This window comes from Astyanax mexicanus, chromosome 7 (genome assembly GCF_023375975.1).
Source record: "Astyanax mexicanus isolate ESR-SI-001 chromosome 7, AstMex3_surface, whole genome shotgun sequence".
NCBI classification, from domain to species: domain Eukaryota; kingdom Metazoa; phylum Chordata; class Actinopteri; order Characiformes; family Acestrorhamphidae; genus Astyanax; species Astyanax mexicanus.
The window spans coordinates 32055217-32070847 of NC_064414.1; the positions used below are offsets into that span (position 1 = coordinate 32055217).

The 15631-nt window shown below is 36.3% G+C and overlaps 1 protein-coding gene and 1 long non-coding RNA gene across 3 annotated transcripts in view; one reads left to right on the forward strand and one right to left on the reverse strand.

The window, feature by feature from the left end:
- The window catches only part of hpse2 (heparanase 2), a 71490-nt gene that overhangs the window by 53595 nt on the left and 2264 nt on the right, over window positions 1–15631 (reverse strand). The window contains exons 2-3 of the mRNA XM_007240373.4: window positions 14498–14652; window positions 14125–14286 (exon numbers count right to left, since the gene is read on the reverse strand). Coding sequence (XP_007240435.3) covers window positions 14125–14286; window positions 14498–14652 — 317 coding nt within the window. The remainder of the gene's footprint in view (window positions 1–14124; window positions 14287–14497; window positions 14653–15631) is intronic.
- Window positions 1004–11818, forward strand: LOC111195995 (uncharacterized). Of its 2 annotated transcripts, none has more exons than XR_002651933.2 (3): window positions 1004–1190; window positions 8159–8256; window positions 10355–11818. It is a non-coding gene; the product is annotated as an uncharacterized LOC111195995 (long non-coding RNA). The 2 variants fall into 2 exon arrangements; XR_002651932.2 differs by having other exon boundaries at window positions 1006–1190; window positions 10418–11818.

Here is a 15631-nt window from a genome sequence, read left to right on the forward strand (position 1 = left end):
GTTGTGTAAACTAAGATTTTTCAAATTGATGTTTTATTTCATAATGTCTCTTAATACTAAACTCCTTAATTACGGCAACTTTTAGACTCTTTGGCCCGTTTTTCTGCACTACAACTGCACACCCTCTCTGCTTTTAGACTCTTTAAGGGTTGACACAGGTTGATCGATTACAGATGACCTAATAAATAAAATAATTGAAAAACATTATCTCAAGGATTACTATTTTAAAGTAACAGAATCAGAGTACTTTCTGTTACTTTTGGATTACATGTCTTTGAAAGCCACAAATTCAAATAAAGGAGGAAATATTTAAATACCTAAATATTATTAAATTATATAATATATAATTAATACACCATGTACGAATAAGCCATATGTCTTCATGAAGGTAATTCCTTGTCTCCCTTGTAGACATAAACAACAGTTAACAAGTTAGCTTGTTGGTTGTATAGCCAGCAGTGCTAGCTCATCTACATGGATAGATATTTTCTTACCTTTCACTGTTTTTTTTTTTTATTATTTGAAGTTGTTTTTCAAAGCTAAGAGAATAATTACTTAACATTCTTTTTCACTTAAAATTAAACACTTTTTACATTTTAATTGGTAAATTCTTTTTAGAGCACATCATGTAGGCTGTGTGAATCATGGAATATTTGTGTCATTTGGTCTCAGTGTAAGTCATTATATAACAGCAGCAGCAGCATTTTACAAAAACATGCTGACTCACTTTTAGACACAGACAAGGTAATAATGGCCACCCACCCAACACCTAAAAATGTTGTCTAGCTTCCCTAAAAGATATATATTCACAGAAAATACTGTGGGCTGTTGTTATTTTCTTTCTATTTTTTATGTAATATGTGCGTTTAACATATTTAAAAAGGAACATGAAAAAAAAATATTGAATACAATAATAAAAGGTTTACAATATTTTTTTTTGATTGGCTATAGATAGCTGTCAATCATTGTTAGGCTTTAGGTATTCACCTATTGATTGGTGCAGTGTCTGTGGGGCGGGGCAGAGTGAGGGGAGGAAGTATGAGAGTCGGAAGGTGAAGAGAGGACCGTAGCTGCTCTGTGTTGAAACGCAACATAAAACAACATTATTTACGCGGCGTATTGTAATCCAGAAGCATTAGGTTGTCGACTGGAGACCCCGTAGAGTCTGTTGACCCGGCAGACACCGAGAGGTAAATCTTTCTCTCAGAATATAGAGTTAAAAGACCTAATCTCCCAGTGAACGATACCAGCAGGTTTACTAAAGTCCCATTAATCACCAAGCAGTGCCCTGAAAGCACGAGCGGAAACGCTGTAGTTTCCTCTGCCTACGATTATGGCAACCTGTTACTGAAGGCGGGAAATAATAGGGAGGAAAAACACGAGACTGGCCTAGTGTAGTAGACTTTAATTTGTTAATTTATTTAAGTGAAAATATAAATAAACATTAAATAGAGAAATATGATTTTCTTTTGTCAAATTTCACGATTTACTTAAAAAAAAAAAACAGTATTTAATATGCAATTGTACCAGTCTATTTTCTCAGTATTTGTATAGCAGGTTTGGGAAATGCGATATATATATATATATTTTTTTTTTATTTGTGGCTCTTGTTAGAAGTGATCGAACCTCCCTAATTTCTATTTAAATCACCTAAAAGGGGGTAAAAACTATTGTTTTGGGGTGTCAAAACATTTATATACTGTTCGTACCAACAGTGTCAAATATTACAGTACATTTACAGTATCAATGTCTGAGAATCTTGTGGACCACACCATTCCTGGTTAACTCTTGTTACGTGGTTTACGTCTTCATTGTGGTAGCACCTGTACACGCCTACAACATAGTAGCTGGTTATTAGCTTTCTTAAAAACACTTTATTGCTTTCAATAAAACATTTACATGAAGATGTTAAGATTGTTTGAATGTATCATTCCACCTTAAATGCTGCTAATTTTTCCACCTTAAATACTGCTGTGTAGGCTCCTCTACAGCTTTTAAGGTGGAACACATCATTCAAATAATTCTAGATTTTGCTGAATGTGAACTGAAGGGAAAGTTAGTTTTAAGGTGGAAGGGAAAGTGTGAACAATAAACTAAAAGCTTAATACTCTGGTGACTGTAGTACTGAGTAATTAGTTGCTCATATAAATAGCTTTACTGTAAACTCAAATAGTCATGTAGTGAATCAATACATTTATGTATTTTATTGTAGAATATAAACTTAATTTTGAGGGCAAGAAAACTACTGACTGATTTTGATTTTTGGGTGGCTTTGATGTACTAAAATGTAGCAATTAATAGCATTGTGCGTGTTTTTGCAGGATTAAGTAATTGTATTTACCAAATTACCAAAAGCTGGTGTAATGACATTACAGAAAGCAAGCAAGACACTGCAGGGGTTGTACCTGTGCTATTCTGGTTTCCCTTTACACCCGAATTGTGTTTCTAATTGAAAATGTTTCATAATGTGGACTTTTTTGTTTCCCCTGGGAGACTTAACCCTACTTCCAGACCCCCCCTTATGTCAAAGCTGAGCCCTCTTATTCATAAATCTTTAAAGAAGTCACTGAATCTGAAATGTAATCTTCGCAAGTAATATTTTTTTTTGTTGTTGTTTTTTATTGTAACCTTAGTTCAGGGGGCTTATGAGTCGTGGAACCCTATAACTGTTCCACTGTCTCATTGATGCCACAGCATGATGCACAGAATGACCCCACTCTCCCCCATAAATATCAGTGCGATGCTACTCAGAATGGGCAGTTAGTGTTCTGCTATAAGTACATTCAGCTGTCCAGGTGGCGGTGGTCACTTTCAGTGGGGTAATGTTGTGGAACAGTTAGGGAAAAGGTGTTAGAAACATGATGAAGATTTCAAGATGCTACTATGACCTCCAAATTCCCCAGATCATAATCTGACCTCTGCGGGGTGTGCTAGAATAACAAGTTCTAGTTGGTGCCAGATACCACAGGGCAACTTGAAAGCTCTTGTAGAGGTTATGCCTCAGCAGCTTGAAACGGTTTTGTCCAACACAGCAGTCTAGTCTCACTATTCCTGTACTCTCCACCAATAAATGAATAGCCAGTGAAAAATTTAATGAATGTGATTAACTTCTTACCCCAGAAGCAGTTGATTAGCATAGAATGGTTAATATTTTACACTGGCTGCTTTAGTTTACAACAGCAAGTTTTAGGCTAACATTGGACCGGTATACTGTCACCAATCTTAGTCTTGTCTTATCTGTCTCATCTGTTTGCTCCAGACAAGTCAATTAGGTTTAAAATGCTTAATTTTTTTTAAAGATGTATATAGCTAATGCAGATGATTTTAGCATTAAACAAATTAAGATTTAAACTAAATCTGAATCATTGCATTTATTACCAAAGTATCCTCTTTGTTTTTTTCTTTTCAACCTTTTCTTTATTTTGTTCCCCAGCCAGTGTTCTCAAACAGGAATTCAGGAACAGGAATTTTGACTTCTCAGGTTTGGGTAGCTGACATGAGTAGCTGACAGATGCTGAATCAGACAACAGTCATAATTCTCAGGAAAAGGATCTGACAGTCCTGTGATACACTGCAGTACATGTTTTTGCCAGATGCTGTGTAAAAAAGATCAGAACCTTTCGGAGCACTCACCAAAGTAAATGCTGTCCAAAAACGCACGCCAATGAAATGCTTGTTTTGTATTTCTATTATAAGATATGGCACTGACTCGCTCTTGTAAGGATGCAATAATATGATGGTAATACCTGATTGGTTTTACAGGAATATTGTGCACACTCCACTTATAAGTAATTACTTTTTTTTAAGTTTTATTTATTTATAAAAGTACTAAAAGGGAAACTGAATCACTGTTGGGTTGCCAATTAATCAATTCAATTATTGTAGAGTTCATCATTGTTCATACCTTGTTCTTATAGATAACCTTTGATTAATTTACCTCCTGGATATATTCAATCTACAATCACCACACAGGATGTTTTAAGCTGATACAATTATTGCATTTCATGTTTAAATAATTTCTCTACATATGCAGTGTCTCCTTTTTTATTCCCACCCAATATAAAAATATGGAGTTTTGATGTTTGAGCCTGAGATTGTGGAATTATCCATCTCTTTTATTAAAATATGAATGTTTAATATTGAGATCACACCTTAGACTTTGCTAACACTTTGGTTTGTTAAGCTAACCATCCCATCCTCACCATGCACTCTTTTTAAACCTGTTTAGATGTGGTTAGTAGTTTCATTCATTCCATGGGTATATAATAATAATAAAAAAAAGCTTGAGATCTATCAGAGGAAAATACTTGGCAGCACAAGAGAAAGTTATATGGGAACATTTAATGTTTATCAGTCAATATGATAACCATCCCATCTTATGCACTCTATTGAAACCTATTTTTCATGTTCCCTTTATTTAAGACCGCTACACACTTAAAAAATACAACTTCCGAATGATTACTAAAGTAAGATCAGTCCTTTGAAAAATAGCAGTAGTTTTACGACACAATAAAACAACATAAAATGGCACTTTAAAAGCAATGCAGTAGTTAACATAACCCCCATTTTGCTTGTAGCAGTTTTTCTGTGAATCTAATAAAAGTTCCACTAGCAGTGTGAACCACAGGACAAAGTAAATGCCTGCTAATAGTACTAATGGGCAAAAAGCTTACAGACAGCATAATAGATCAAGCCCTCTGGTCCTATGCTGTGCACAGTTAGCAGTGGAACCAAACTCTCCATCTGGCTTTAGTTAGAGGTGTCAGGTCCTGTCACTCAATTTAAAGGTGAAAAAGGACCAGGAAAGAGTTTGGGTTGGGCCCCTCCTCCCAGAGTCATTGGAAGCACCCCAGCCACCAATTGAATGAAGTATGGACTTTGTAACATACCACAGAAAACTCAATTTTACTTTTCTGCTCCATGCTCTCCAGACCAGAGCAAATTTCATTACATGTTTATGGACTCATAAAATGCCATCCAATATTATAGCTTTTTTACACACAAGCGGTTTCATCAAAAATCTATGGATATATCAGAAAAACTTGTGAGATCTATCAGAGGAAAAGGCTTGACAGGACAAGAGAAGGTTATATGGAAACATTTAACATTTATCAGTCATGAGTAATTCTGCAAATTCTTAATTTAGTTCCATTTTGATTAAGAATGCCATAATCAATAATCTATTAACTGTAATATTGGGCAACATTTTTAGAGCACGTAGTCATCAGACAAGACAAGGACAACTCAGTTGACATGCGTATAATTATTCAAAATGTTCAGGTTGTAAAGCAACATTACATCACAGCTCTGGAAAAAAATAATAGACCAATTCACTTTCTGAATAAGTTTCATTTTGCTATTTATAGGTATATGTGTGAGTAAAAAAATATTGTCATTTAGAGCATTTATTTGCAGAAAATGAGAAATGGCTAAATTAACAAATTTGCAAACAAACTTACACACTGCTTTTGGATAACTTTATGCCACTCCTGGTACAACAATTTAAGCAGTTCAGCTTGGGTTGATGTCTTGTGATCATCCATCTTTCTCTTGATTAGATTCCAGATGTTTTAATTTGGTAAAATCAAAGAAACTCATAATTTTTAAGTGGTCTATTTCTTTCCAGAGCTGTATGGCATAACGCAGATGCTGTTACACAGAACAATTTACAATATATTATAGTCATGGTACAGGTGCAGGCAAATATGACATTGGAAGCATTTCTACACCAGTCAGTAATATGTTTTGTTTTCCTAAATTAATATTCTTTAAATATTGAACTAGAACCAAGCCAAAATTAATAAGATTGAAATATTTTTGACTATTAAAATCTGAATAGGCATGCAGTGAAACTATTTTAGGGTTAATAATCAGATTTCTTGAGTTCTTGTGAATTTACAAATAAACAAGTCAGACACACCAATATAAGAGACGGCTACCTTAATTTGTAAATAATATATAAAGATTTTACATAATTCATTGCTAATTATATCTTTCTTTAAAATTGTACCTTCTTGGTCTGATTCATACAAGGAATACAAGCTTGATTCAAGAGATCCCAATGTATTAATATATGTGTAAATGTACAAGAGGCAAAGTTGTCCAGGGACCCTTTTTTCAAAGGGATTATACAAGTTCTGCAAAACATTTTTTTGGTTTACTTAATTTAATTAGCCTTGTTGATCAAGCTAAAATTTATGAGCAGCTGCAGAACAATTCTTTTGAAAATGCCTGCATGGGAACAATAATCAAGCTTGTTCCAATCATTTTCAAATATAGTTCTTGACATTTAGTTGACATTTAATAACTGTTTTATGATGGTTGAATTGTAAGAAGGCTCTTATGTATAATGCTTTGGATGTCTAAGACAAGAAGTCAAAGACACTATTATTTGGCTGGTCATAAACAGGGCAATATGTTTTTCTATGATTTCATGGTCTACAAATGAGGAGACTGCAAGATTGATCCATCTGCATGGGTACATGGGCAAGGGTGTTTACGCATGTAGTAAAAATTGCAATATCTGCTTTATGGAATATCATGTTCGTATAGGAGTTTCACAAAAGATTTTCCTTGCTTTCTTAGCAACTCTATATACTTAAAAAAAAGATTATTTTAGCAATGCCTTAGGAGAACCACATTTGGCTCATTAAAGGACCATGGGTGGGTTTTTATTATAACTCCAATTACTTCATAAGCTAGTCCTCAAAAATGTACTTTTCCCCAACAATGTTCATCCATCCATCCAAACCCCTACCAACTAACATGGGTCTTAAAATGGTTCATAATTATTCTGACTCATTCATAACTTGCATAGTGAAGTACTTTTTAAACTTTCAGTTTTACCTTAAAAACGTTAGGCGCCACTAATGTTCCTTTAAGAATTGACTGGTGCTGTAGTTAAATGCACAACAACAGCACCCTTTAGCGAAATAGGGGTAATTTGGATTTTTTTTTTTTTTTACCAGTAATGACAAATAGTGAAACAAATTACCAGTTTCTGTAATACAGCATAAGTCACCCTATATAAAAACACAGATTCACAACATTCAATGCCTTTGAATCATGTGCACCACGTCAAAACAAAATAAAAGTTATAAATATTTATACCTTGAATAGTTCCAGCAGTCAGTTTACCTGTATACTTTAAGAATGGCATCTTGTCTTCCCAAGTCAGCTGTTATTACCACCAACCCAGCACATCAGTATAGATACTTTGAAATCGGCTACTGTTTGCCTCAGAAAACAGCCCAAAAACGATATATTCCTGCTTTACCAAATAAAATAAGACTACAGCAGAAAATTTCAGGCTGAATTACAGTAATTTTAGTCCTGCCTGGATCTAAATCTGAGTTTCTTTACCTCTAGTTTAATATAATAGCTATTTGTCCACTGCCACGCACCATAATTTCACTTTGGGGACACATTTCCATGGAGATTCACGTAAACACAGCAGCGAGTGGAAGTGTGAGGAGCTACTGAACCAATTCCTCAGTGTGTCATGTGACTAAGAAAGCCAAAAAACTCACTGGTCCTCCTGTTTTGCAGTGGATGTAAGAGTTTTATCACTGAGTAGAAGTGTGAAATATTTTTCACAGACGTCCCCCTGAGAAACTAATCCCATACGGATAGGGCTTTTGATGTATCTTGTTTTTTAACTTATAATATAATGTATATTGTGTTTCAGTAGTTTGGAAAAAAGTTAATTTGACACTGGACAGACTTAAACTTGGTTTTCATTCTACTGAAGAGGCTAATTAACACATTTATCAGCAGCTCTTTAACTTCATGTTGACAACATTGTAGGTTACAAACACAAAACATTTTTCACAGTAAATTGGGTTTCTGGCAAGGCAAACATGCTGGAAATAAACCCACATCAACATCTAATACTCCAAAAACAGTTCATTTTTAAAAATGAGGACACAGATCTAAGACCATTCAAAAAATCTCCAAGATCTCCAAGCCTGTCAGGTGTAAGTAAGCACAGCAACATAAACACCGCTCCACAGGATGACAATGCCCTCTAACTGTATAGGTAATTTTGCCAGAAAAGAGGCATGACAAAGGAGCAAATACATGTATACTCTTGACAGCACTCATGTCAGATGTAGACATAAACCATGTCTCATACTAATGAAATATGCATGTTTTTTAGGACTTGAAGAACTGCCAGTGCAGGACTGAAACAGAAGAGATGGATTCCAATATCAGGAAGATTAGGATGTTTCCCTGGAATCAATCATTGTACATTTGGTGAGTGTTTGGATAAACTAAAGAGGAGGGGGTGGAACTGGCATGTGGTTATAACATTCCCATTCATCATACAGATCTGTTACTTTTAACATACAGATATGTTAGAATCAAGTGAGTGATTAGATTCACTTGTTTCTTTAAATATATTAGTCATGTCAACACATGATTTTTATCTGTTTCTCTTTATGCCCCTGGGTGACAAAAACAATTTTTAAATTGTTATATCTCTAATAGGCTAATTCTGATTCCCTGTGATGCCACAGTCATCCACATCTGGAAATCCACAAAAACACATTTGACTGTGCTTAGCTGAGTGAACAGCAACATTTGTTGCTCTCTCCAATCAATACAAAGCAGTTTTAGGCAATTAATAACATCTGATAAAGGCCACCTAAACAAAAGGAGTAATAGGTCTCCTATAAAGAGAAATTAACCCCGTTAGCCAGCATGTTGAACTGTTTTGTGGTGCTGCATGAGCAGGACTTGTACTGGTTACACAATTCACAGACACAATTGCTTACTGGCAAGTAGGAGAAGCTCTAGGAAAAGTATTAAAAATATAGTTTCTGATGACAAATGGGACATGAAGAAATGGGCAACAATACTGATGTTCATAGAGTTCATATATTAACTATGCTAAGTTATTAGTCATTTTTAGAGGTACTATTGAGGAACAGTTGACATGAATACACAATAAATGCACGAACCGAGCCAAATTATGCAAAAGATCTAATTTATTCGACAGTCAGAATACCTACATTCCCAGTTGTATTGGTGTATTTGATAAATGCACTAAAGAGACATTAATTGATGTATATTTGTCAATTCTAATTTTAACAGATATTGAAACTGAAAGGCCAGCTGGGGAAGTAAACATAATTTTAAAGTCTTGTTTCTTAGACTTGGCTCTACAGTTTCCCACAACTCTCTGAGGATTGGAATTTTGTTACTAAAGAGGGTTGAAATTTCCAAAAACAAAATGAAATAAAATCTCTCTTGGTCCACCCTGACAACGAGTGGAAAAAATTATTACCAAGGATAAAACAAAATGAGTGTTCCAAAAGTTGATATTGGTAATCCCTGCCGAGTTAATGGATCCAAGCCCACAGAATATTGCAAGAGACGCTTCAATCAGTTGTTTTGCAAGAACCACCAGACATTTGTAGCTCTCTATGAAGATGGCAATCAATAATAATGTTTTTCTGGTTTGGTATTGGTTGTGCATTCAATTCTTATGTCTTATCTTACCTCTTCTTCAGGTTATTCCTTTTATACTACCTATATCTATGTCAGGTATCAACATAATGCACATCATGATACACACATCATCTGTATCAACCTTAACAGAACATGACTGAAGGTTGGTGCTGAGATGCATTAAACACCAAGAAATGGGGCTGAACAATTGGCTATTGGATGAAAACACAATGCTAGAGAGAGCTACAGAACCCAGTTTCCCAAAATGATCTTAGCAGCATTAAGACCATCTTGACAAGCAGTACCATTTATGTTGCAGAACATGCCCACTCTGCTGGAAAAAAGTATTATAATATTATAAACAGACTTATACCCAATACATCTTTAAGAAAGTAACTCTTTATACGTTTTTAGGGATTTGAATGGATGCTTATGGCCTTAATCCAAAAAGCAAATAAATAAAACTATCAGAAACCCAAATATAATGTAATATACTTATTTTGTATTTGTAATGTGCCAAATCAGAGCCAGTGCAATATTTTTTGAAGAATAATTTGAAGAAACTATTACATGTATTAGTGTCTCATATATTCACCGTTCTGTTTAGTCAAGCGCAACAAATGATCAGAGAGTGTAAATGTTCAACAATGTCCAACATACTCTCATTTCTCTCTCTCTCTCTCTCTCTCTCTCTCTCTCTCTCGTACACACACACACACACACACACACACACACTGTCTGGAGTTTAAACAGGACCAGTATGCCTTGTATATATCTGTATGCATGTGTGAGTGTGTTTGGCAGGGGGGTCCACAGGCAAGAATTTACTTGAAGGAATGTGTTTCCAGTGTGTATGTGTGTGTGTAATGTGTGTGTATTTTCAATGTATATGTCACCATAGAGGAACCTTCATCTGCTTAATGTCTCAGAAATGGAAAAAAAGAAGTCATGTTTCCCTTCTCAGGCGGCAACATCTGCTGGAGTCTCAGATCCATCACTAGCACACTAAGCTACATGCACTCACTGTGTTTGCATTGAGTGCACGCACGCATGCTCTCACCAGTGCAAGGGACTGGGGGAGGGGAGTCAAAACATGAAACTCTTCCAGTGATTTTTACGCACAGCCTGATGTCCAGAGAAAGGACATGAGGAGAGGACACCAAGTCCAGGAAAAAAAAAAGAAGAAGGAAAAAGAAATTCTGCCATGCGGTATTCATCAAAATACTCCAGCAATCATTTCAGCGAAATTACCCCCCACCCCCACGCTCTGCAGCAAACACTTTCGACAGGACACATATTTGGCTCCAATAGCTGAACACAAATCTGAACAGCATCATCCTAACAGTCCTAAAGACCCCTTGCTACAGTTTGATCTATAGAGTGAAACAAACTGACTGTGTGGGGAGGCACAACATCTCTAAATGAACCATTTTACAGTAAAATAAATGAAGGGTCATAAATTGATCCTGCATTTGTTTCATTGTAACGCGGTCACCAGACAGCCGGGACGTCCACACAGCTCTACATAAGCTGTGTTGATTTTCCGCAGAGCACTTGTCAGTGCCACTTTCACAAGATCTTCCTTTAAAGAGCTTTTAATGAGATGAAAACTCAAGTAGTTACTGCTGTCAGCGAAAATGAGGGGCAAAAGGGCACCTTCAGTTAAAGCCCAAACTACACTCACTGGACAATTTCCTGTCATTTGTCTTCAATGTGTATGGGGGGGAACGGCAGGAAATAGCTTTGAATATTGCAAACATCTTAGCAATACAAAGCAACAGTTCTGAAACCTGAGCAATTCCTGATACATCTCTTAAGTCGGGGAAAGTTGGGAAAGAAGTAGTAAAAACAGGCAAGGACGAACGAACCGGGTGACAGAATAGAAAATCCATGTGAGAAAACAGGGCAGCAATAGAGACGTGAGATGTCATAAGATGATGATGAATGTTGCTCTCAAGAGAGTCTGCAGAATGAGCTCCAGGACTCCAGGCAGATTGGAGGATTCCACTGTGGCTTCATGCAGGCTAGGAAACAGGTGATGACAACCAGGGCCGTTGTTGCACCAGAACACCTAATGCGCAATGCAGTCTACCTTTTGCTGAATTCAGCTACATTTCACTTGACGCTTGACTGAATACATGCAGCCGAGTTAAATTCCCAAGAAGAAAAAATAAAGAATGCAGCGCATATTTATCATCCTCAGTGTGTCAGAATATGATGTATGAATTTGTGGCGTGTCTATTTTTTGTTTGTGCAATGTGGATGTAATTTTCTGTAAACTGTCTAGTAAAAGATGCTGTGATATACTTATGCATTGTTGAACTTTAGAGGATCCTCCACAAATAAAAAGTGTCCTTGTTTTGTTTTACTGTTTACAGTTTTTCACAGATGTGCTGCACAGAGCAAAATTAGAACACACTACTGAAAGAAAATGGTGGAAGTTTGATTTTTTTCGCAAAAGGGAAAAGTCACACAGCAGGACAGAGGGACTACTACATGAACAGCAGTGTCAACACTGTAGGTTCCTGAAAACACAACAGAACTGTAGCAGCTTAGGTGCATCGTCTGACCCTGACCTTGACTTGTTTCAGATGGTTTGCTTTAACTAACCTGGACTAAACTATGACAAAGACAGAGGTGAGAGTTTGACCTTAGCTTGTCTCACAACAGTTTGTTTTAACTGGCAGGGGTGCTTTCTCGCCCAGCGCAATTCCCGCTGTAATGAGAGAGGGTCATAAAAGGTCATTCACAGAGAGTGGAAAAGGATGGAAAGGAACTGTTTTACCACTTCTCCCACCTGCCAGTTACTGCACAGGGGGTATTCTGATCGTTAGCAGGCCAGTCTGTCTTGCCGATCTGCTCAAACTGCCGCCTTAATTCCTAAAACTGGGAACCCCCTCTCCACAAGTTACATACTCTACAGGCTCCCTGCTAAGCCACACATGTTGTAGGCCATGGAAAGAATCCTGTTATTGCCATTTTGTCATGTTGAACTGAGTTCCAAAAAACATCATGACTTATATAATAATAATAGTAATATAAAAATCAGAACATAGCTGTATTAAAAAATCTGATTTACGGTATCTTCACATATGCACCCTGTTTTACAGTAATTCATAATGTAGGGTATGAACTGTAAACTACATTCTTCTAGGACATACATGACAGGAAGTTTCTATCGAACTCATTACTGCATTACTTGTGTGAGAGTTCATTGCAAATACAGCAGGCTCAAAAATAAAATTCAATAAAATCTTTCCACAATAAATCAGTTTTAAGCAATTAAACTCCAATGGTTTGGCTGCAGTGGATCATCTGCTTTCAGCTAACTGTTATATTACTGTTTAGACTGTAATAATAAGACAGTGGCACCTTTTCAAAAATAGCAGACTTGTCTTAGGCAAACCAAAAATGTCTCTTAAATTCTCCCATTTATGTTTTCAACAAAGCATAAGTTCTGAGTTTTCAAGAGCTCTGTTTATAGCAGCTATTGTCCTGTTTCAAAAGAATTGGCCGTCAAAACCTAATGCGATCTTTCAGCTTCTATTTTGCCTTCAAAACAACCCCTTTCCATTTTTGCCTCACTAAATTAGCTTATGTCACTGGCACGGGACATGCTTTGCCCGAGAGTTTTAAGATCTGCTGAAAGCAATAACCATGGCTTTATTTGCTCTCTGCTGCATCGTCCAAGTAACAACAAAATGCAAAAAAACTGCAAAATGCAGGCCTAATAAATCCATCCTCTGGCATGTCTTCACTGGTCTGCATGCTCGATCTGACCGTTTTTGTGATATTGCACAGAGCTATTCTTTTAGAATTTAAAAATAAAATAAGGCTGATTAATTGAAAACATACAGCTCTGGAAAAAATAGGAGACCTCCTTAAAATGATGATTTTTTTTTTTACCAAATTGAAAACTCTGGAATATAATCAAGAGATAATCACAAGCCAATACTACCAAGCTGAACTGCTTGGATTTTTGCACCAGGGGTGGCATAAAGTTATCCAAAAGCAGTGCGTAAGACTGGTGGAGAAGAAAATACAAAGATGCATGAAAACTGTAACTAAAAAACAGGGTTATTCCACCAAATATTGATTTCTGAGCTTGTTTTCTTTGCATTATTTAAGATCTGAAAGCTCTGCATCTTTATTGTTATTTCAGCCATTTCTCATTTTCTGCAAATAAATGCTCTAAATGACAATATTTTTATTTGGAATTTGGGAGACATGTTGTCAGTAGTTTATAGAATAAAACAACAATGTTAGTTTTACTCAAACATATACCTATAAATCGCAAAATCAGAGAAGCTGGTTCAGAAACTGAATTGTGAAACTTTTTTTTTCCAGAGCTGCATATGCAATTCTATGTTGCAAACAAAATGTATTCTCTTTCGCTACCTCTTTCTCTTTCATTTCTGCTGTATCTCCAACAAATGGTTTATATTAAAAGCTGCAGTTGCATTACTAAACCCGAGCGAAACGAGTGTGAAAGATCAGTTTATAGTACATGCACATGCCCAGTCACTAGATGGCCAATGCACAATCATCAACAACATAAACATGTATAAAGTTCAGTCTTCTGCACCTTTTTGCTTCTTTTTTTCTGTAACGATCAAGCTAATGTCCTTTGTCGTGACCTATAAGAAGCAGTGTGTTCTTGTGATCTCCTACCTGTTATCGTGACGTCGCTGTAGAGGTTGGAGAGTTGCTCCTTCAGCAGAACTTGCTGCATTTGAGCCGCTTTCTCCCGTTGAAGCTCTAGCATCATATCTGGGTGGCTGGCCAGTTTACAACCCTTTTGCTTGTCCAGCGCGATGTCGCTGCGCACAATGTCTGAGGAGAAACTGGGAACCATTAGAAAATTATCTACAGTAAACTATATGCACTGTTTCAGTAATATCACAATGCCATTTTTATGACCGCTTTGCCAAAACGCGACGTGGTAAAAAAATACGAATGTCATTAACATACCTATTTCTGGAAATATGATATTGAGAAATTAATTATCAATTTTTCGGTGTATAGAAAACAAAATATGTCTTACCATCTTCATAATTTTTGAGGTAATAATCCGGTCCTGGCCCTCTGAATTTGGCCAAGTTCTTTAGGTTGTGGAACTGAAGGAAGTCCGTTCTCTTGCCCCCAAACCTCAGGTAGGCTGGAGAAAGTCCTCGAGCTAAGGTTACTAACCGCTTGGAACTGAGGACACACAGATAGACAGTGACTGTTTAAAGTCAGATGCCTAAATATAATAATAATAATAATAATAATAATGACATTATTATTTCTAACAATTCTTGACTCCTGTCAACATGCCAAAAAGATTATAGCGAGGCCATATATGTATGAACATTTAAATTGATGCATATAAAAATGTATTTGCAAAAGGACACGTGAGTGTGAAAAGGGTTTTTTTGTATTTTTGGCATCTCCGTGTGTTAGTGAAGGTTTTGTTCTGTTTTATTTTTTTTTCTTAGATTTTGCGTGAATGTAAATCTGAATATAGTTCATTAAGCTTTATTAAAACACCGCTGCTTTATTTCTTGACTTTTGGAAATTCTAAAGTTTCTTCATCGTCGCTCAGCCAAAGCAAAGGAAAAAAACTATGATTTTTCAAATTGATTAATATTTTTACATTACACAATTTAGACATATGCAGCCGTAAAACGAAAAGAATCCCTGTCAATATAAAATGTTCTGGATCTGGATTACACCGATAAAATAGTCCCGCCTGCTTCACAAAACCTCCTCTTCAAACATCTACATTTCTTAAAGCAATATACTTTTTATACTCAGCAACAGGCCTTTGCTTTATTACTGTGGTGCTTTAAAAATATTCTTGCAGCCCGGTGCGCGCGCACACACACATACAGTCGTAACATAATCGAAATTCGATATAGAGCTGCGTACTAAAATCCGCTTATGCACCTCCTCTTCATAATCATATATTTAATATGACGTTGTAATTCATGCCTTATGCCATCTGAATAGTTTTGTTTATGACAGCAGTGGCCTAACTTACAGTGGCCTTGTATATGAAGAAAAGCTCATTTACGCGCGCACGTCCGGGTCTTACTCGGTACCCTATCCACTGTGTTTGCTGTCGCCGTGATCAGACTGATCTAAATTACAAATACACTGTTGTCATTGACCTAATGACCCACTTAGCTTGACTGGT